The sequence below is a fragment of the Mastomys coucha genome, unplaced genomic scaffold (genome assembly GCF_008632895.1).
Source record: "Mastomys coucha isolate ucsf_1 unplaced genomic scaffold, UCSF_Mcou_1 pScaffold23, whole genome shotgun sequence".
Classification (NCBI taxonomy): Eukaryota; Metazoa; Chordata; class Mammalia; order Rodentia; family Muridae; genus Mastomys; species Mastomys coucha.
This window is the reverse complement of record NW_022196906.1, coordinates 26507729-26530699: the sequence shown is the minus strand read 5'-3', so window position 1 is coordinate 26530699 and position 22971 is coordinate 26507729. Positions and strand designations below refer to the sequence as shown.

The following is a 22971-nucleotide window of genomic DNA, read 5'->3' as shown; positions in this document are numbered from 1 at the left end:
CGGTGGCCACTAACTAGCCCTGTGTTGCTGGGCACTGGAACTCTGACTAGTTATGAGTGAGATGTGCTATAATGTAATATAATAAGATATAAGACATCTTGGTGACTGTTGATTCTGTTGAAACAATAATCTTGTGGCTGTATTAACATATTGATGCATTTATCATATATAAAATTTAATATACTTAATATATATTTCTTTCTTATCAAGATATATTTAATATGATAATCAATAATATAATATACTGATATATCATATTAATGAATTTATTCACCTTCTTAGATTCATTCATTTATTTATTTTTTGCGCACTGGGGTTTTGTTTGCAAATGTGTATATGTACCACGTGGGTGCCTGGTGCCTGTAGAGGTCAGAAAAGGGTATCAGATAGATCCCCTGGAGTTGAAGTTATGCATGGTTGAGAGTCACCATATGGTCCTCTATAAGAACAACAAGTGCTTTTAACTTCTGGGTAATCTCTCTGGCTTCTCACTTTTTCAATTTTAAAAAGTACACCTACCAGTAAGGTGAATAGGACCCATGTGTTTCAAACATGTGACTCACAATCTACTTGGATTGGACCATGATGTAGTAGAATATTTTAGACTGTCCAGTGATTCACAGGGCATCCCTACAATGTTCTTTGAGAAGCATGGGTTTCTGGGTTCCTTCTTCATGCTTATTGGAAGCTCCATAGATGTTTGTGTCTCTGGTAGGAAGGAGATACTCCATGTCTCTGAAGCTGCAATACCTACTTCCCTTTTTTCTAGTAGCAAGCCCTCTGGACAAGGGTCAAAGGGTCATTCAGAGGGGCTGAGATCTGAGGCAAGAGAGATCATCTGGGTTGCATGAGTTATGGGAGGTTTACTCTGTCTCCCTTCCCCTCCTGTTGTGGTTGAGTCTGGTTCTCTGGTTTAGCCTCCCAACAGCATGGCCCATAGGTTCTGTGTTGGATATAAACTTCAGAAACTTGATCCAAGCTGTGGTTTGCAAATAACTGAGAGCTGCATCCTGTCTCGACCATGGGAATTGGAGAAAACAGTGCACGAAGGAAACACTATCAGTTGGTGAGGGAGAAAATAGAAGAGCTAGTTTTAATACCTGGCATTCAGGAGCTGAATTCAGCATCATTTCCCTGAGATATGCTGGACTGGCCAGTGTTATCAGGAGGCATCGAACACCCAGAGAACCTGGTTCCACTCTCAGGAAGATGAGCCTCCTTCATTTCCAGTTACCTTCCTAAACTTCTAAATTCTAAACCTTGCATGGGGAGTAAAATACATACTACCTGTGTTGAAAGCCCAGGTGGTGGGGTTTTTGTGGGGGTTTTGTTTTGTTTCTTGAAATTACACTTCCATATTAAAAGCAACACATTACTTCTACACATGAATCTCACAGAAACCCTACAAGTAGCCCATATTCCTCAGGTGTGCAATGTGCATGCTACATGGAAGACACACAGATTGACTCTAACTGTGATGCTCAGGGAGCCCTGGCAGGCTTCGTGGGCATTGGTGGTCCTTGACTGTCAGCAGACCTGTGACCTCTCCAGGTACTGTGAGCAAAATGGGAAGATACCTCTGGGAAAAGTCTGAGATCCTGTTCATCCCTCTTAGGGTTTCACATCTTGCTTTATATTGCTTCGGAATCTGAAACACTTCTATGGACAGTCTTTTTAAAACAGTGCTCAATAAACACACAGAAATAGATGCTTATGTCTGGGACCGTTATGCTGTACTGCTTCGATCTGCTGGCTATTGCTTTCCCCAGGCCTGAGGTGGAGATGCTCTGAGTTACACCCATCACTTTCTCCTGCTCTTTTGTGGCAGCCTCAAGCCCTCCTGTCACCTGCCCCCAGTGCAGTCAGCTGTCTGTGGGCCTCAACCTCTTGCTCGCTGTAAATGTGGGTCTCAATACAAATTAGCAGCAGCCGTATGGGCAAAATGAATGGCCAAACCTCTTCCCTCCCGCCAGGGCTCCCGCCTCCCCTCCCTCTTGTTCTCCTCAAGCCCTCTTCACAGGCGCCAGCTGTCTCATTAAAGAGCAGCCTTTATGCTGGGCTTCACCTGGACAGGCGGTGGTCAACAAGCCCATGGCTGTGCTGGCTGGCTGAGGCAAAGGATGGAGGCAAATCTGACAGGCAAGTGTGCAAGTCAGCGAGACATGGCTTCCTCCTTTCTCACCCTCAACTAGAGTGGGGGGGGGGGTGAGCTCTGCAAGGGCAAAGGTCTTGGGTGGGTGTCAGGCCTTTGTTCTAAGGAAGTCCCTTTGTAGACCTTGATGGAAACTAGATGGGACCAAGAAAGGGGCCTTATTCCAAAGAAGGCCAGGAGGAGCAGCCAGGCAGGTAGCCAGCCACCAGGGTACAGCTGAAGGAAGGCTGCAGGAGGCTCAGACTTCTGTGGGATAGGGAGGGCCACTCACTGGTCAGCTGGGCACTGCCAGCAGTGGAGCCCAGGGGATCCCGGCTCCTCTGCACCTGATTTCTGGCCACACCTAGGGCACCCTTGTTGCCATCGATTCCCATCAGGCAGATTTGGTTTTATGTCTCATCTTTTGTATTTATTTTTTACTCTGGGGAGTGGGAGTAAACTTGCCACCTATGGCCATTATACACAGCTCCAAACCAAGAAGATCCACTAGTTTGGGCACTTCTGAGGTTCTAATCTCTGCCTGGAAAGAGGCCAGTTTTAAACGCAGAAATTCCAAGGCCCAGCGCTTATGAAAAAGCACATTTAAAAACGTTTCTCTCCAGTATTTATAAATGGGAGACTTTGAAGTAGGGACCTCCTCTTTTGCTACTACTGATCCTGGCTGACTGGCTCTGGGCACCCTGCATGGAAAGTGTGTGTGCTGTCCACTCTCCCCACCCCCACCAGCCAATGAAAATTCCAGCATTTTGGTTTCAGGCCAACTTAATTCTCCAAGCTTCTCTGGTATTTGGATGGTTTCTCATCTGACAAGAGTCTGGGGAAGACAAGCAGTGGGGTGGGGAGTGGGGGATGGGTACACACACTAGCATATAGGTGCATATCTGTGATGGAGGGTGTGCATTTTCTCCAAGCATATGTGTGTGATAGCCTATGGATATGTGCATGCATGCCTGTATATATTATATATATCTAAGTGGTAGAGTGTGTTGTATGTAAACTGTGAATGTGTGTGTGTAACATGTGAACATATTTGTTTTGTGTGTAGGAATATGTAAATGTGTATGTGTGTGCATGTACTGTGTGAAGTAGTGTGTGTGTTTGTGTGTGCATGCACACATGTGCATATCTGTGAACATGTGTTTTTGTGGCCGAGTAGATGCCTATATGTGTACATGCTATCATTGTGTATATGATGCATGTGGTAAAGTGTGTAGAGCATAGTGAATTGTTTGTGTGTGTGTGTGTGTGTGTGTGTATGTGTGTGCATATGTAGTAAAGGTAGTGCCTGAATGTTTTCATTATGTATGTGTGCTATGTGTAGTGAACTGGGTGAATGTGAGTGTGCTTGCATGCGCACACAGTTGTCCTGGGGGACAGCAGTATGCCTCGGCCAGCTCAGCTTAGACACAGGCACCAGGGTTTGACTAGGGCTGCTTCATCTCAAGCCAAGTCCTTCAACAGCAGAAGCCAAAGGGCTGAGCGCTGGTGAAAAGCCCCGATGTGCTACTGCCTCTCCTCCGACTGCCATGGGGACATTAAACCTTCAACAAGCTGGGACGCTGACGGCTGGGTCTTGGTTCTTTGCCTGGAAAAACAGTAGGCAAATAGTAAAACCTTAAATTCTAACATGTGTAAGTTATACATCTTATTTTCATTTTCAGCCCATGTTCTCCTCGGTAAGACATCAGGAAAAAATTACCGTCTGACTTCTAATATCTCAGTGGAGCATTTATCTCCCAGCCATGATAAGTGATCTGCAATATTTTTTCCTTTCAGATTAAGAAACAAATTCATTTAATTTTCTTTATTGAATGTGCTCAGGCCTCCCCACTCTGCCTGACTCTCAGGAGCCCTGGGCTCTTCTCCCTCCCCCTGGGCTGGTGACTGCTCTCCTTGCTATGGGGATGGGTGACTCCCTAGTAGGCAAGGCCTGTTCTGTAAAGGGCTCTCAATCTGTTCCTGCCCACTGGAGAATGACAGAGCAGACTGACTGAGGGCAGCAGCCAGACAGGAAACGTAGGGAGAGGTTAGCACGCAGAGCTGGCAGACTCTAATCGAAACCTTGTCTCATCCCCTTGGTTTGAAGGCCTGACTTGGCACTCTCAGGAGAACTGGCCATCTCCCAGGCTGCTACGATGATGCTTGCTTCCTGGCACTACCATGCCAGTGTCCGCTGCACCTTTAGGAGTCTGCTATGGTTCTGCTTCTTGGGATGACTGAGGGAAAGCTGGGAAGGTTGGGATGGCAGCTTCCCCAGCATGCTGAGAGCTCCGTGATACTATGCTGAAGGGCACTGTGGGATATTCTGTGGGTACTGGCTTGCATCAGCTGTCCATTGTGGGGAGCGGGTGCCAGCCTAGTCACCCATCGCTCAGGGCCAGACGCTGTGGATGTCAGAGGCTAACTGTGCTGTGTTATTTTAGTCCAAGAGGGGTGATGTGCTTTCTTCCTTTTGCAATCCATATTGCTTCCTCTGTACACTTACTACTCAGAGCTGTAAAATGCTACAAGAGTCATAGTAGATCCCGATGCATTCCAGGTGCTACTCTTCCTTGCAGCACGCAGCTCTTCTTCTGTACGTGGTCTCTAATCGAGAAGTTTAACCCTGGGGACCTGGGTCCTGCATCCATCCTTACTGGCTATGTGATTCCATCAGTCAGCATATCTTGCCTTTGGTAGCCACAAACGGGGTGGAGTAACCCTTCCTCCACACATCTGGGTTATCAGGAAACTCAGATAAAGCAAACAGCATATGAAAATGTATTGAAATGTTACCTGTGCAATAGAAATAGCTGGGTCAGCAAATACTGACACCATCTCAACAAACAGAAGAGACAGGGCCACAGGCCACACAGAGCATCTCATGCTGTACTCAGTCCTAAGGACCGTGGAGAAGGCCTGTCTATGACAAGAACTAGTGATGGTGGGTAAGTGTTGGTCATTGGCAATCAGATTGAACCTGGACATGGAAAACAGGCTGGGAGGGCTGCAAACCACTGAAACAGGCACACGCAGGAGGTACATGGTGTTTGTCACAGGATCAGGCTGGGCTCTACATGGAAGATGGCAGTAAGAGTTCATCATCCCAGGGATGTTTAAGTGACTGGCCAATCCTGCTGAGGCTAGAGTAACATGTCTCCATAATGATGACTTCTTTTAACCTATTTCCCCTCACTCTAGAGAGTCTCCAGTGGACTGCAGTGTCAGCAAATGCAACAAGCTGGTGGGCGGAGGTGAAGCCAACCCCATGAACTATAACAGCTACATGGATGAGAAGAATGGCCCCCCTCCTCCCAACATGACCACCAACGAACGGAGAGTCATTGTGCCTGCAGGTACCTTGGGATCCTGGCCAATGCCCACATTTCCATTATTTAGGGGCTGTAGTAGAAGGTTAGCCCATGTCTTAGAACATGAAAATCCAGCACCTTAGTCTTCAGGGGCAGACACAAACCAGGGAAAGTTGCACATCTTCCTTGACTCCATAGCTACCATCCAAGGCAGGATTTCAAATGTTGCCCGAACCCTGGCATAAAGATTCCAGGAGCCCCACTATCAAACATAGCACAAGGCAGATTTTCAGTGAATAACCTGGTACCCTCAGGATGAATATTGGGGAGAGACAAGGCTGCCTCACCCCGCCATTCCTTCTTGTAAGGAGCGCAGCTCCCATTGTCCACCCTCCCCTCGGGCATGTACTTCCTGGCCTCTGCTAGGTTCCACCTTCCCAAAATTACAGCCAGCTCTTTCAGTTTTAAAATAGAAATAACTATATTTAACAAACAGAACGCCTCCACGTGTGTGCCACAAGTTATGTCATTATGTAGAAATAGCCTCTTTTTTTCCTAGGTATTGGTGCTGTTGGTTACAGTGGGGGAAACCTATTGTTAAATCCTCTAGCCTATTGGCTGGATCCTGTCTGGGCCAGCCCCAGTATGCTCAGCTGCCTGGGCATGGAGGGGATTCAAAAACTGCCACTTTAGAGTGGGTGACAGGTGGAAGGGGCAGAATGTCCAGGGTTTGAACAAAGTGAATTACAGGGCAGGGGCTAAAACTAATCTTAACCAAAATAACTTCACCAAAGAAGCTGGATCCTTCCATTTGTAAACATGTAAATTCAGTTGTGTCTCAGAATGATGAGATGTCTCTGAGGGAGTGTGAAGGACTCTGTCTTGTTGGTCTGAAGGATGATTTTGTGATGGGTAGGTCCATCCTGTCTTTGGTGTTTGTTTCTGTGGGAAGCTGTACCTGCTCAGCTGGTGTGCCAGTCACATTTCTGAGCTCTGGGCTAAATTCCACAAGGGAGAGAGTGTAGAAGGTACCAGAAAAAAAAGGTAGAGGAGGAAGGGCTCCTGGGTATTTTTCTGCAGCTCATAGAACTAAAAACTGCCTGGACTCCATCTTCTTCAAGCATAGGGGCCTGATTGCAAGGAAGGCTTCACCTGGTATACTCATTTGTTTGCTTGTTTGGGTTGTTTGAGACGGGGATTCACTGTGTAGCACATGCTGTCCTAGAATCCTGTAAGCCAGGCAGGACCTTGTAGCAATCCTCCTGCCTCTGACTCCTGAGCTTGGGAACTAACTACAAGTGTAAAACTCCTTATTTAGCCAGATTTCACAGGAGCCAAGTATAATGTCAATAGCTTTCTCTTCTGCCACATCATCTAATTGGTTTGTCACCACCCTCAGTAGATCATCTGGTGATGGTTAGTTCAGGTGGGTCTTCTCTATTTTGAGGCCATAAAATTCTATTGAAACAAACATGGTGAGGGACTCTCTCCACCCTGCAAAGCCAGGTGAGGCCTTTGCTATCAACATCGCCTACTCTAGCCTAAGAAGGAACTCTTGAGGGATGAACCATTAGAGGATTGGAGATTACCTCAGAACCAGGCTACTGTCACCATTTTGTGTTGGTCATAAAGCAGGGCATAAGGAAAGAAGGAAGAGGGAGACAGACTGGTTGACTCTCTACCCTTCAGATGGTGTTAAAATGCTTTCAAGACCAAAAGACTGGTCTTCGGTGATCTGACCTAACCATAGTAGTAAAAAACAAAAATGGCATAAGTTATTATCATGCTGTTTCAAAGCATTTGGCATAATGAACTCATGAGCTGCAGATCTGCTCGGTTATTCTCCCACTGGCTAGATTTGTATGCACTGCCCTTAAACACTCTGGCTTCCTCCAGGTCAGCCTCCTGGATGCAAGGGAAAGTCTCATTTGCACAAGTCCACAAATAAGGCAATAAAACATTAGTGGAACAACCAATTTAATTTATGATGGGATTTTAAGACAAGTATAAATGGGGGCTCTAGTTAATCACCATTTCCACATCAAGATGAGAAGGAACAAAGGCTAAATCGTCCAGGAAATACATTTGGAAGAGTTTAGCATGATCCGGAGTGGAAGATTTATAATTCATTTTACTGGAGAGGGAGAGAATTAGCATTGTGACAGAGTCCAAAGCAAAGAGCGGAAATAATAAAATAAATAAAATATAGGGCATAAAATTGAATGTACAATCTTGGATTCAAGTAAGTTCCTACAATTAAGGAACTAGGAGAAGCTATGGATGAAATAATACACTACATAATCTCCTTTTGAATTCTGAGATTTCCATTTATCCACAACCCCTGCTTGATGGTTTCTGAAAAGAAGAGGGTTAAAAACAAAACCAGGAGTTTATCTGACAGATACAAATCCACACATGAGCAAGACGGCTAGGATGGAAGACTTCTGAGTCCTGGAACAAGGCTTTGCAATTACAAATGAGTTAAGGCAGGATCCTGACAAGACAAAGCTGAGGGAATCTCTCAGGGGACTTGCTTCTCCAGCCATGTGACATCTTTGAAGGCTTCTGTAAAAACCCTAGCAGTAGTCACTAAGGCAAAACTTTCAAGATTCCTTATCCATCTATAAAACAGGTATAATAAGATCCATTTCATAGATTCCCATGGAAGGAAAAAAATGGGTCAGATAGAGAGCTGGTTTGTGGTAGGATCTCACAGGTGGGCTATCACTGGGTAGATACATCATGTCTTGGTATGACATGCAGAAGCTGTGGCATATGACAACTTTTTTCTGTGCTCCCTCTCAACCTCTCAAGGGTTTCTCTTATAACCCCTAGAGATCACAGCACCTAGCTTCCTCCCCACCACCATTGCTGGCCATTTAGAACTGACTTCCCTTAGCCTAGAGCTTTTGCAGCCTCTAGAATGAGAGGAATGTGAGTTGGTTTAAAAGGAGCACAAGTTTTCCTGCTAAATAAGCATGCTAAATGAAACAATCAAGCAGAAAAGCAGAAGCAGGATTGACCAGCTGCCCTGCAATAAAATACCATCCCTTCTCCAGGAAGCCTTCCAGGACTCTCCAAATTCATCCCAGACCCTTCAACCCAAGGTTCATTGAACTACCAACACAACCCATTGCTTACATATTGCCCTGATGCCTACATATCCATGCTGATGGATCTGTGTGTGCATGTGTGTGTGTGTGTGTGTGTGTGTGTGTGTGTGTGTGAGAGAGAGAGAGAGAGAGAGAGAGAGAGAGAGAGAGAGAGAGAGAGAGAGAGAGAGAAGCACAGATTGGCTTCAAATGCACAATCCTCCTGCCTCAGCTTCCTGGGTCCTGGAATTACTTGAATGTATCAGCATGCCTCTGGGAGCTTGAAATTTATAGCATCTCCTACCTTTGACTTTAAGGTTGAGAAAATGCTTTAGGAAACAATAAGACAGAGGGGGCTGGGGGAAGGCAAGTCTGGAGCAGAGGCCTCACTCCTGGGCTTTTTCCGTTCATTCGCAGTTAAAGAGGTTTCTGTCTCTACAGCCATTTCTCATCTTTAACTATTTAAATATCCTAAAACTGTTTAGGGATGGTCTGGTAGAAATCTTAACACAGCTGTGCCCCCAAAAGGAGGAAAGCCAGATTGGGTTTATGTCAAACAGTAACGCCATTGGGTTTTCCAGCTGCCCAGATGGAATCACAGGAAAAGCACGCTTGTGTACATTTCCCTTCCGGAGCATCCGAGGGATAAGTGTGCCCTCCTGCATTCATTGCTATTCTTTAGATGCAAATGGATCCCCTTTCCAGAGACACTGGTCACTGGGGCTGTGGGATTATTTTCATTTTGATGCCACTGTTTCTTGGGCCAAGCTTTTAATCGCCTGTAAGGGTATGTGCTGAGGCAGCTAAGAACCTTTCTCAGCCCTAAGTGGTTCAGGCAGTGCCAGAACCATGGAACCAAATGGAGTATTCTGAGAGAACCATGTGGAAGGAAAGAGAAGGAGGGTAGAAAGAAAAGAGAGAAGGGCAGAGAGGGGTATAAGAGGGAAAGATGGCAGGGGGGTGAGTTAAAGATACCATGAATTGGGAGAGAGAGAAAAAGAAGAGGAGAAAAGAGAAAAGGGAAGAAAGAGGAGATAGCAAACGTGAAAGAGGAAAAGGAAAGGGGGCTATCAGGGGAGAGAGGACATAGGAGAGGCAAATGGGAAGAGATAGGGAAGGAAGGGTGAAGGGGTGCCTAGGCTACTGGGCAGGCGTGCATGCTGATGGTTTTCATCTCTCCTCCACAGACCCCACACTGTGGACACAGGAGCACGTTCGACAGTGGCTGGAATGGGCCATAAAGGAGTATGGGTTGATGGAGATCGACACTTCCTTCTTCCAGAACATGGATGGCAAGGAACTGTGTAAAATGAGCAAGGAGGACTTCCTCCGAGCCACCTCCCTCTACAACACGGAAGTGCTGTTGTCGCACCTCAGTTACCTCAGGGAAAGTAAGTACCATGGACACCCTGGGACTTGGGGGCAGGTCTTGCTCTAGGTCCCCAAGAGCAAGCCCAAGGGAAGGATACCCTGGTACTAGTCACGGGAGACCCATGCCAAGGAACAGTTTTCTTAGGACGGGAACCTTGTCAAGGTCACATGGGTTCCTACAAAACCTGCAAGGGGAAGAGTTGATCCAGGAGTGTCCAAAGGAAGCAAATCAAAAATGGAAAACTCACAGAGAGCTGGGACACAGGGAGGATCACACCACATACTAGGGAGACTCTGGCAATTTTTTTTTTCTAAGCTTCTGCTGACCAAAATTGCACAGAGATAGCAGCTCTGGTTGGAAGTTTTCTAAGGAAAGGTTTAGAGTCCTCACAGAAAGTTCTGGACATAGATATGAGATCTAAGATTGTGGGAGCTGACATATTACTCCTCCAATTCTGGATTCACATTGATGCCCAACCCTACCCTAGGGGCTGCTTTTCCCCACTGCCACAAAACAACGAGAGCAGCTGGTTTGTTAGGAGGCACTGAAAACTTTCCCAGACAGAACTCCAGGGAGGGAAAGCTTAGTAAAGAAAGAGCTACCCAATAGGAGGTTCCCTAGTAACAAGCACCCCACCAGTTCCGTGTGAATTTTGATAGTTATGAAAGGGAATACCTTCAGATTTGCTAGTGACTCAGCCTTAACTCTCCATCAGAAATCCCTGTCAGGTGCTATCACCAAGCACTGAAAGTGTGCTCATCAATGGTCGGGTGGGCAGAACAAGATGCATTGTCCTCTATGAACGGCCTAGTTTGCCGGAGGTATTGTAAGAGTTAAATTTCAGAAGTTTATGGGTTTTTTTTTTTTTTTTTAAAAGACAGGGTTTCTCTGTGTAGCCCTGGTTGTCCTGGAACTCTGTAGACCAGGCTGGCCTCGAACTGAGAAATCCACCTGCCTCTGCCTCCCAAGTGCTGGGATTAAAGGCATGCACCACCACTGCCTGGCATTGTTTTAAAGCACCTTTGAATTCCGATACCTCAGCCAACACTGTGGGGCTGAATTTTGTGGGTTCACAGGCTTTGGACTGGTTTTCCTTGTACAAGATCGCCATTGCACATTCAGTTTTATCAGTAAAATACATAGTCTCAATGTAAGGGAGTTTTTTAGAAAGCAGGACAACACTCTACTCACATGGTCTGGAAAATGAAAAGTTAAAAAGTGCATTCACAAGTTTCCATGGGTGCCTCTGGGCTGGCTATCTTGCCACCTCTCTAAGGCAGCTGGTCATGCTGGGAGAGGATACATTAGCTCCACTGCAATGACCTCATGTCTGAGTTGCTGCACCATGAGGTCAGTCCAAGAAATAACACTCTAAGAAGGGGCCATTTTCTACCTAGTCTTTACTGACTTTCAGATGCTTAGCATTTAATAATGATCTGTATTTCTCAGCCTTTAAATGCTTGGTGGAAGGAAAGAACAAAAGGATCTTTGAGCAGAGTTCTGCCATGATCTGCACATGGCAGGAGAGGCAGTAGACACAGAGCATGAGAGTAGAAAGCAGAGGCCAGGAGCATAGCACAGTCAAGCCTGACTTCTAGGCTCCTCAAGCATAATCTATGCAGGAGGTTGAGTGATCCCCAAGGAAGAAGAAATGTCAGAAGCTCTGGTGAGCTCTACACAAAGGATTCAATAATCTTGGTTTTCACAGTAAATGCTTTGTGAGGAACATGTACAAGAACGTTTAGACTTCATAAAAAGGAAGGCCATCCTGAATTTCTGACCAACTCATAAACAGCCCAAGTCTCTATTTCTTCCTTCTGTCACCAAAGAATCTGAGCCATGAACACCAACATGAGGCATATAGCTGCTGCTCAGAAGGTCTAGGAATACTGTTAATCTGTCAGTGCTTCCTATCAAGCCTTGGCAGGCCTGCTAGTAGACGAGGACAGATAAGAGTGCACGGTGCACGGTGAAGGTGTGAGTAGCTATAGAGGGAGCAGGGAGCAGATTTTGGTGTTTGGAGAATAGTGAGAAAAGCCATGGATTCTCTCCTTCTAAGAACACATGTAATCTTTATGGAAAATGCCATGTAACACACAAACATTCCAGAAGGGGGATCACTGTGAAGGAATTTCCAGAGTTGAGAAGAGGTACTATACCTGTATGTTTGGAAAGCCTTTGAAAGGGCAGGATGCATTTCTGCATCTAGAGGGTGGTAATAAGGGAGTTCTACACAAGAAGAGCTTCCCTGCCACCAAAATAGTTATTGTGGTAAAACATAAGTGTTGCATGTAGTTTTATTCTTTACCAGCCTTTGCTCTGGGAAGTGAGCATGCTATCAGCTTCCCATGAATCCTCAGATAAAGGACACAGACACACAGTTGTTCAATTTTAACTTGTCTTCTTGGTATAATTCATAATTGTTGGGCATTACTATCTCCTGCCTAGAAAACACACATTTGTCTATACTCTTAGCACCATACCTCCCACCTGCCCTGAACTTCAGTGGCTAGTTCCATCTAGCCCCTGACAAGCATCCCAGGCCAACTGCCTGTAGTAGCAGCCACAGGCCCCAGCTTCTCCTGAGACCTCACATGACTGCTCCATTTTTCTCCCTCCAAGTCATGGCAAAAACTCCTCCTCTCCTTCCTTTCCTCTTCCTTTTCCTCCTGGGACCCAGAAGTCTTACCTGTGCCTTCTGTGCAGCAATTGGCCCATGGCTTTCTTAACTGACAGGTCAAGAACCAACTGGGAAATAGGACCTCAGCATCAGACCTGCCCTTACACATAAGATGTGCTCATGGCACAGTTGAGTTGAAGACTATGTCTGTGGGCCAAAGCAAAAATGATAATGGTTGCATTAAATTTAAATTTTCTTGAAATGTAACAGAGATTATAATAATGTTCTGAGGCACCTAGATTCATGGTCTTCATGAAAATGGTCTTCATGAAAAATATTCTGACTTTTTTAAAATTATGGTTTCTCCTTTAGGGTTCTAGCCTTCTAGGACCCTGGTTATTGGGTCCTTGGCTGTATAGACCCTATAGGAGGCCATTTGTCACACATTGTCAGCTCTGTGATGGCTGAGAAGTTTTGCCTCTCACTGACTTGCCTTCAAGCCTTCTGTGGTTTTTTCAGACTGAATTGCATGGGCTATTTCATGTTGAAGAGAGAGACCAGGGCTTAGCTGCATGGTTGGAGCCAGAGGAACTAGTACAGATTCTTAGCATCATTGTGTTGGGCTTTTATTGGGGAGCAGCTGAGGCCAAATGTTTCCCCTTTTAGCAAGAGGTGAAGGGAAAAGAGCTGAGACTCACAACATAGATGTAGGACACAGAGTAGAGTAAAGGGAGGTCAGTACAGAAAAACTGGGGACTACAGTCAAAGCATAGATTGCTGGAAGTCAAAATTGTGTCAGCAAGATGGCTCAATGGGAGAAGACACTTCCTGCTAAGCCTGGCAGTAATAGTTCAAGCCTTGGGACTCATGTGATGGAAGGACAGAACCAACTCCCATGAGATGGCCTCTGACTTCCACATATACACTAGAGCACACAAGTACCTACACACACACACACACACACACACACACACAATGTAAAAACTGATGGTACCTTTCTAATCTCTTACTTCTGAGTTGTTGTTTTTTTTTTTAAAGATTCCTTGTAAGGTACTACATTCTTGCATCAAATTTACTGTTGCAGGAGACAGTTGACTATTCTTGTTGTCTGGGAAGAAAGGTATACTTCAAGTTTTCAATGATTAATCATAAGTGAAAGAAGAATGGTCAATGATAAAGGAGAAATAACAATGTCCTGATTGATGAGCCCTGCCTAGAGGCTCTTCACATCTGGGCCTTTCAGCTGTTCCAGATGGGATGCCTTTGTAGTAGTAGGAGGAAGATGGAAGGTCTGGGATGGACTAGGGTACCTGCAGTTATTGGAGTTCAGCTGAAATGTCTGAGTGAACAAGGCTCAGGCAGACACCAGCCCAGGTGTCATTCACTTCCTGTAAGCAGAACACCCCCTTGTGGACACTATGAACAAAACTACGATCCCTGTTTCATGACCAAAGCAACTGTGGCTGGCCAATTTCAGGAGTCCATCCAAAGGTAGCTAGTATGTACAAAGCACCCGTCCTTACCTTTGATACTTGGACCACTGAAGCTTTCAGTCTGAACTAAGGTCAGTGCTGCAGGGTACCTGCCAACTCTTGTGCAGGATGCTTGAATATGCCTGAATTAAGATGCTGACACAGGCAGACCACACCCCATTTGTCTCCCTTCTCATCTCCAGGGCTAATCTCATCTCTGGCCTCCAACTTGAGGGCCAAACCAATGTCCCCACAGAGCTTTCCATTTGTATTGCACCAATAGATACAGGCTTTCCAAAACTCCTCTGCAACCTCCATGAATGAAACCAATCAAACCAAACCCATCTTCTCACTCACTCCTCACTTCCCCAAACTCTGGGTATGATTGGTAGCTCTGCCAGGATCTTCGAAATACACCCACTGCACAGAGGCACTGTTGGCAGCTGAGAATGTGGCAAGTGAGATTGGTCCTTTCTCAGACCAAGACCAATGAGGCAGGACTGCCTGTCTCCAACGGACAGTTCAGCCACAGGGCCACTGGGGGGAGTTTGAGGATGTCTGGAAGCCCAAAAGCTCCTGGGCTGAATGGTCCAAAGCAGAAGGAAAGGGGTTTTTTGTTGTCCCTGTTCATTTTCAAAGGAAGTGGGTAGAATGTCCATCTGGGTCTGACCTGTGAAATATACTAAGAATTCACACTTTCAGACAGTGGCAGCCCCAGAGGATGAAATACATCAACTAACAGGGACACCACAGAAATGATTCCCATTTTTAATTTAAACTTAATGGAAAACACATTTTGCATTCTGTGGTATCCCCACCTGCAACCTCAGATGGTCATGAAAAGGTGATGGCCCAGTCATTAAGCCAAGGAAGTGTTAAGCTTTCCATCTGGATGGGGCCAAGACAGGAAGGCAGGGTTCCAATAGGATAAAGTGCCCAGCGGCCTCAGACTCAGTAGTCAGCTGGCCTACTGTTTAGTACATAGAGCCTTACTTACCTCCCCAGTGTGCATTTAGGGCTGGTTCTGGCTTTAGCACAAAGAAAGTGAGCTAGGAATTGACCGGCTGGCTGGGGTTGGGTTGGGGTAGATGCTGCTGGGTTCTATGGTAACATGAAGGGAGCTGGAAACAAAGGCTCTGGCACCAGGTCCCTTGTCTACACTGTTCCAGGTGTCCGGTCTGAAAAGCAAGTAAGAGAGTCTGCAGAGCTGAAGGAAACTCAGGGCTTCCCATCTGCAAAGCCCCACCCCATCTTCCCTTTTATAACTCCTTTCAGATCCAAAATGGAAAATGACCTTGCTGGGCTGGGGATGTAACTCAGTTGGTAGAGCACTCGCCTAGTAGGCAGGACACTCTGGGTTTGATCCTGTGCACCCGAGAAATTGGTGTGGTGGAGCATGCCTGTAATCTGTAGCAGTCATTACTAGTAGGAGTATTAGACATTTATGATTGTCCTGGGCTGTGTAATGACTGTTAAGGATATCCAGCTTAGGATATGTGAGAATCTGTCTCAATAAAGAAAGAAGAGAAGAGGAGGGAAAAGGAGGAAGAAAGGAGAAGGAGGAAAAAGAAAGAAAAGAGGAAGAAAAGAGAAAATAAAGTAATCTTGTCCTTAAGCTCTTATCTTGAGTCACTACCAACAGCTACATTTTAGTGCAAAATGTGTCTCAAATCAACAGACACATATATGTGCACATGAATGTATCCTGTCACACACACACACACACACACACACACACACACACAAACTGAGTGGACAATACTTTAAATGAGGTATAACGTGCAGGGAGTTATGAAAATCGCAAGGTTCAACCAACCCCCAAGTCACCGGCCCTCATCTTTCAGTACCATTTCTTTCCCTCTCTCCCTCCTTCCCTTCTGCTCCCTCCCTCCTTCACCCTATGCCCCTTCCTCCTTCCCTTCTGTCTTTACTACCTCCGTCACTATTTGTTTGTCTGTTTATAATTTCTGAGACAACCTCACTAAGAATCTCAGCCTATTGGAACTTTCAGTGATCCTCATGCCTTCGTCTCTGGAGTGTTGGAATAAGCACACACACATTCTTGCCCATCTTGCCTGTACTGATTTAACCTAAAGGATGCTCCTGCATCTGAACTGAGGATGGGTCTTATAAAGCAGCCAGTCAATTGATCTTGTCTCTTGGCCCAGGTTCTACTGGCTGTGTGATCCTAAGTCTTGACTTCTCTAAAGGTTGCTCTCAGCTGTGGGAGGAGGGTAGCATATGCATGCTTCGGGTGGCTCCTTCAAGGACTAAGTAAAAGAGATAGTGTCTGGGAGGAAGGGGAGATGGCTTAGTCAAGAAAGTGCCAGGCATGCTAGCATGAAGACCTGAATTTGATCCCCAGAACCCACGTGAAAAAGCCAGTTGTGACAGCATACACTTGTCCCAGTTGTCCCTGCACAGAGGAAATGGAGACAGGTGGATCCCTGAAGCTTGCTGGCCAGCCAGCCAGCCTTACCCATCAGCTGGCACAGGTTATACCAAGAGACTCTATACTAAAATATCAAGATGGATAGATCTTGAGCAAGGGCACCTACTCCTTCCTGCGTGCATAGGAGTACACACAGGTGTGTGTGTGTGTGTGTGTGTGTGTGTGTGTGTGTGTGTGTGTGTGTGTGTGTAAGCACAAATATGGATCAAGAGTGCTGCCCTATCTAGCCACTGATTGTGGCCCTTGCTGTCAGGAAACTCCTCAAGACTCAGCAACAATAGAAATGCTTAGGTCAGATCCTCAGAGCAGGAGGAAGAAACTCAAAACCTCCAATGGGAGACCAGACTCTAGGAAGGACTTCCTGGTAACAGGGCAAGTTACCATAATTTAAAAAAAAAAAAAAAAAAGTACACAAGGGGCACCTTTGGTAGCCTGAGAACCTGGTAAAATAAAAACCAGTGAAAAGAAAATGTGTCTCCCTGGGGAGAAACCAGCTCTACCCCCATGTAGGTTGCCCCTCCCCTGTGAAACTTGAACTAAGACAGTCTTGGGGCAAAATCTCTCTCCTAGGTTACCATGAAATATGTATTTCATGCAGGCTTTGGGAAGGTCAAGCAACCCTTTCTCTTGGCATTCTGGGAGTTTTCTGTGCCTTCACGTGTGCCCAGAGAGGAACTCTGACCATGGGGAGAAATTTAATAAATGTGGTTTATCTAAGCTCCGTCTCTGTCTAACTTTGTACTAATGACTGGAGTGGTTTGCTGCTTGGAAACCATTATTTTTCTTTATTTGCTCTAGCAGTGAGGTTCTGCCTGAGGGAGAAAATGCCTGGGTCTGAGGCACAGACATTCTTGCTCTTACCCCTGAGAGGTTTGGGGTATTCTCTTAGAAGGTTTGATTCCATTTCTGAAGCTCTGTCCAGTCACGGAGGATTATTTCTCATTTCAGCAGAATCCGTCCCTAGGTGGAATTCCAGCCAGCAAGACCAGTGCCCGCAAGCTCTGTGTAAAGGGTTTCCATTCTGTATAACTGAAAGCAGTCATGATAAGTGGTAGCCTCTGCTGAACATTTAAAACAAGCCAGGGTGTGTGCAGTGCACCTTCTGAGCTTTGTTATATTGAAGCCACATTCTGTAGATGTTACTTTTCGCCCAGTATAGACATATAGCCAGGGGACCTATATCCAAATGAACTTGTACTTTGAAGTATGATAGATTAGACTAAAATGAATTTGTTACTTTGTCACTGATATTCTTGGAAGATGGAATGTTGCCTTTGGGTGGCTGTGTCTCTTAGAAAAATGTAATCTAGCTGGGTGGTGGTGGCTCATGCCTTTAATCCCAGCACTTGGGAGGCAGAAGCAGGTGGATTTCTGAGTTCGAGGCCAGCCTGGCCTACAGAGTGAATTCCAGGACAGCCAGGGCTATACAGAGAAAACCTGTCTTGGAAAACAAAACAAAACATAACAAAAAACTAAAGAGAAAGTAAGAAAGAAAAAGAAAAGACAATGTAATGTACATAACTGCACTTTGGCGTAGAGCAGTCCTTAACTGGCACCCACCACCCCCTGGTTTTCACCTAGGAACTGCTGTAAAGGGGACACCGTTCTACTTCCCAGTCCCTCCTTGACTGGACTAAGCAGAGGCATGACTGGCAAGCCATTCCCAGCCTGGCCTTCAGTCAGTTCCCCTGGCCCACATGTCCCAGGGAGAGAAGTTGTGTTTAGAAAGGCTTTTGTAGCTTCCAACATATGTGTTAAGCTCATGGAGTCCTTTGTAAAACCAAAGCCCAGCCCTCGTTTTGAAGGCTTTTAAAAAATGTCCCCAGGAGAATCATGAGAAGAATTCTAAAAATGCCTCCAATTTACAAAATAAACTCTTGGGATCACTTTAAACAAAAGGACAAATCTAGTTTGAGGAAAGAAAGGAACATATGTTTTACATGCAATCGCAACAGAAAGAAATAATCATCCATTCAATGTAGCTTCACTGGAAGCTGGTACAGAGCCGTTTCCATCAAAGCTTCCATTGAGAAGACCATACATCAGTGTGTTGAGATCTGCTGTTCTAAACGCTGCGAAAATGTGTCTGTTATAGTATTGACATCCCAGAGGTGGAGGGCCCCACAATCCACGGCCCACTCAAGCATCAACTTGGGCCCCATTTCTAAAGTTTCCCCTACTTCTTAATTCTACCGTTCTGGGAACCCTGGATTTAACACACAGGCCTTTGGAGAACGTTCTAGATTCAGACTGAAGAAGCATGATGTTTCTGTTTTTACTTTCATTTCAGGTTCACTGCTGGCCTATAATACAACCTCCCACACAGACCAGTCCTCGAGACTGAATGTCAAGGAAGGTGAGTCTGTCCCCTCAAGTACCCAGGGTCCCTCCACCCTCACCACTGCACAGACCCATCCTCTTCAGATAGGTGGGAGATGCCATGTTTGGACCAATTCCTTACTCAGGAAACTAGTTTCCTAGTACGCAAGATGAAAAGCCATGTTTTTCTTTCTTCTGCCACTAGTTTCAGAACTACAAGGGAGGCTTTGAAACATCTCATCAAAACATCACAAGAATATAAATGAAAGTCACCCCCACCCAAAGAAAGGGGACTGTCCTTAGAGAACAATGAATCAGCAACTTTCCAAGCTGGCACATGGTGAAGAGAATGGAGTGTGTGTCAGCCTTATAAAGTTTTATTTGGGGGATTATTTTTCTAAAGAAAAAATTAGCATTGTCAATTTGTGTTTAAAGTGGTGGTCTAAGGATTTGATCTAGGATAGGTTGGCCTGGTCTGGTTTGGGTTGGTTTATTTGATATCATTTGATTTTGATCAGCAAGAAAGAAAACTGTCTTGAAAAATGATTTTAATGAGCCCCACAGTTTCTCAGCATCTTCATTGGCCAGGGTTGCAGCTCAAGGGTGTTGGTGGAGTGCTTGCACAACATATGTGAGGTCCTGGGATTGATCCAGCAACACACACACACACACATACTCACATATACACACAAATACACAATACACTCACACACACACATACACACACAAATACGCACATATACTCATATACACATGCATTCACATATACACACATGGACACACACATATATACACACATACATACAAAAACAGAAATCTACACATACTTACATACACACACACTATCACCCAACCTAGTCTTGCTTTGGCCACTGATTCCCCAAATCATGATAGTTTTGTGTGTGAGAATTGAAGCTCTGCCCACTCATTCTACAGTCGGATGATCTCCTGTCCCATCATGTTACACATGTCTGTAGCAGAGAATATTTATTTTCATGATGAATACACTGAGGTCCGGCCACCTGGCTTTGTCACATCTCCGTCCTCAGGTCCTCAGACTCATGACAGATGCAGGGTTCTTCCAGGGAGGGTCAAGTGCTGACTCTAAAGCAATCAGTTTCTGAGGAGATGGCTGATGATGGAGCTATGGCTTGTAGGTTTGGAAAGAAACAAAGGAGCCACTAAAGAGAGGGAGAAAGGAGAGGAAGGATGGGAGAGAAAGGAAAGAAAGAAGAAAGACAGACATGAAGCAAAGAGCAGAAAGGGAAGGCAAGTTTTGAACTATTGAATTAGGATTTAGTGTACAGCATGCTGGTACCATCAGATTAAACCAATAAGACTTTTGAGTAGATAGAACTAATGGGCCATCTACTCTGTTCATACTGGTTTAAATACTGGTTTAGGTTGAGAAACTGGTCTGCAGACAATGCAGTTGCTAACCAAGTCCTTCCTGCTGAGGAGTTTAGCGCAGCCCTGGCCCCCTGCTCTACCTGCCAGGCTGAGCCCCTCCTCCGTTGGCCCTTTTGTGTTGAGAGTGCATTTGTCTCTCTGCCGCCTCATTCAGGCTGCTTGCTGGGGCCGCCAGCTCCTACTGGGTAGCAACCCTCTTCTGAAATGAATTGACTGTAGCATCCAGGCAAACGCACCGGCTGCCCCCATTCAGGTGGTGATGGGCATTTATCTCCCAGCCTCGGCCCTGGCCTCTAGAGACGATTAAGCCAGTGCTTTGCAGGTGCATCTTTTGTTCCCAGTAAAGCTCTCCACTTAAGCGACTGGCTTCCCTCTTTTGAGGTAGCCTGGCTGGAGGAGCCAGCCTGCCACAAAATAAAGTACATTAGCAATACAAAGCTAACAAACTCCTCCCCCCTTTCACCCTCTTCCCACCTCTCTGCCTCCCTTCTTCCCTAATAGCTATCTTTATTTTTTTAATATTAAATGGAAAAAGAAATAGAAGGCATCAATGCCACCTTGACTATGTCTCTGAATAAGAGGCACACGGGGCACTCAATCAGAGCTGGGTGTATGCCCATGGGTGCCTTTGCTCCCTGCTTTGCAAAGGGCAGGTGCTGGCTGGCATCAGGCACAAATGGAAGAAGCTGAGGAGATGGAGTCTATTAATGTATCTTCATGGTACTTATGAACTAAAGTGCTGTTTTAGTTCAGAATGGCATGATCGTCCTTTCTAGCCTGCCTACCTCCTTAAAAAAAATGAACTGAAGCTATCTAAGGGTTATTTGTATGTAGAACATAAGACAACATTTCAAAACTCAATTTCCACAGATCTTTAAATGTGTGTGAGTCTCAGTTGAACCCAGTTGGAACTGCTGAACATTTTCTACCTTTAGTTGTCAAATTTAATGTACTTAACGCAGGGAGACAGCAGTTATCGCCAACCACTTCCATAGCAGCCTCAGCTGTCACTTAGGACTTTGGAGTGCGCCCGGCATGGGTACATACTTTGCTTTGGAGCTTTGCACCATTCTGGGAGTTGGCTATGATTGTTTCCTTTCTGTGCAGAGAAGTGGGATAACATGAAAGTGACCCCTGAATGGTTTGCAGCCCCTCAGAGTATTGTAAGGAGAGTTCCCCTTTCACTAAAAGCTACTGTCATATGAGAGAAATGGTTGTTACCAGAGTCTGAGAAGGGCATGAGTGGAAAGGTTATAGAGATTGAGGGGCCAGGAGGGACCGGATGCAGTTGAAGGAACAACTTCTAAGGCAGAGTAGGAAAAGAATGATTGACAGCAGTCAATTCAATATTCCAAAACAGCTAATAGGAGGAGTGTGCATGCGTGTGTGTGTGTTTGAGGGTGTGTGCATGTATGCACGTGGATGTGCACACATATCTGTGCACATGCATGTGGAGACTATAAGCTAACATCAGGTGTTTCTCTGGGTTGCTCTCCACTGAACCTGGAACTCATCCATTCATCTATGCAGGCTGTCCAGTGAACTCCAGAATTCCTCCTATCTTTATCCCCTTAGCTTTGGGATTTGAGACCCACACTGCGACAGGCATATGACTTTTAACAGCTGTCGGGGATCCAAATCTGGATTATTCATGCTTGGTCCACAGACACTTCACCAGCTGAGCTACCTCCTCAGCCGCAGTGATTACATTTGTGATGCGCTGGATATGTCCCTGTCTTTCACCTGGCTGTTATATGTTGCATATATGCTTAGTAACATCACTCTGAGTTCTCAAAGTACTTACAGTCACTATATATCTGAAATATTTTATAATATGTATGATTTAATGGTCCTTATTGCCAAGGTTCCTCCTCAAAAACAGTCTTTCCCCTCTAGCTATCTAAGTGTAATTTGGTGCAGAAGTTTGAATTTTTGCAACATTTTTCTCTGCCTCTGTAGTTTTTCACTGTTGCCTAGAGCTATATCTCTGTTCCCTTTTCAGAAATGAATTCATACCCAGCTTCTACTAGGCCATGGCCCTTGGTCTTAAGTGCACAGAGAGCCCCTTGTAGACTTTTTGTAACATAATGATGTCCAAGGACAAGTTCTCTGTGACTCCCCTCTCTGGAGCAACCTGGAGCCCTGGAGCTCTCTGGATGGAAATGGGGGCTGGCTGCCAGAGGCTGCAGGTAGAGAGAAGTACTTTGTATTTGACTGAAGATAGAGAGAGTGCTAAAGATGGAAGCTGGTGATGATTTCATTGGCTTTGAATGTGCAGAGTGCTGCTAAGTTATACACTTGAAAGTGGTTAAAATGGTAAATTTTATTTAAAAAAATTTAAATGCATAAATAACGACAAATACTGATGCTAAGGCCCAAACATAATGGATTAACTCTAAATCTCTACTGGGTACCTATAGGGCCTTAGGAATTTTTTGAAGCCCTGCTTTACAGCACTTGGAAAGTAGGCAGCATTTCTCAGGGCCATTCCAGGTCTTTCTGGCTCCTTCTGCTCTTGCCTGTCCTCGGATCATCCTAGACAAAGACCTGAGGATATACTGATTGTAAGCACGGGTGGGTGAAAGGACTCTCACTGTGGATGATGTCATCATTACTGTTATTGACAACAAGATCTGAGTTTAGCATCTCACATCTTAGAAACTCCCTGCTTCCAGGCCTTCATTTGGCATTCTAAGAAAAGATCAGGTGTTGCTAACTTGTGTTAACAGGAGAGCACTGAAGCTCAAGAGACTAAGTGGCCTTTCCACTCGAGCATTCTAGAGCCAAGCTTG

The 22971-nt window shown here is 45.4% G+C and overlaps 1 protein-coding gene across 1 annotated transcript in view; it reads left to right on the top strand.

Annotated features, from left to right (window-relative positions):
* Positions 1-22971, top strand: part of Fli1 (Fli-1 proto-oncogene, ETS transcription factor) — a 117856-nt gene that overhangs the window by 69357 nt on the left and 25528 nt on the right. Inside the window, exons 3-5 of the mRNA XM_031345641.1 lie at positions 5333-5487; positions 9722-9925; positions 18741-18806. Coding sequence (XP_031201501.1) covers positions 5333-5487; positions 9722-9925; positions 18741-18806 — 425 coding nt within the window. The remainder of the gene's footprint in view (positions 1-5332; positions 5488-9721; positions 9926-18740; positions 18807-22971) is intronic.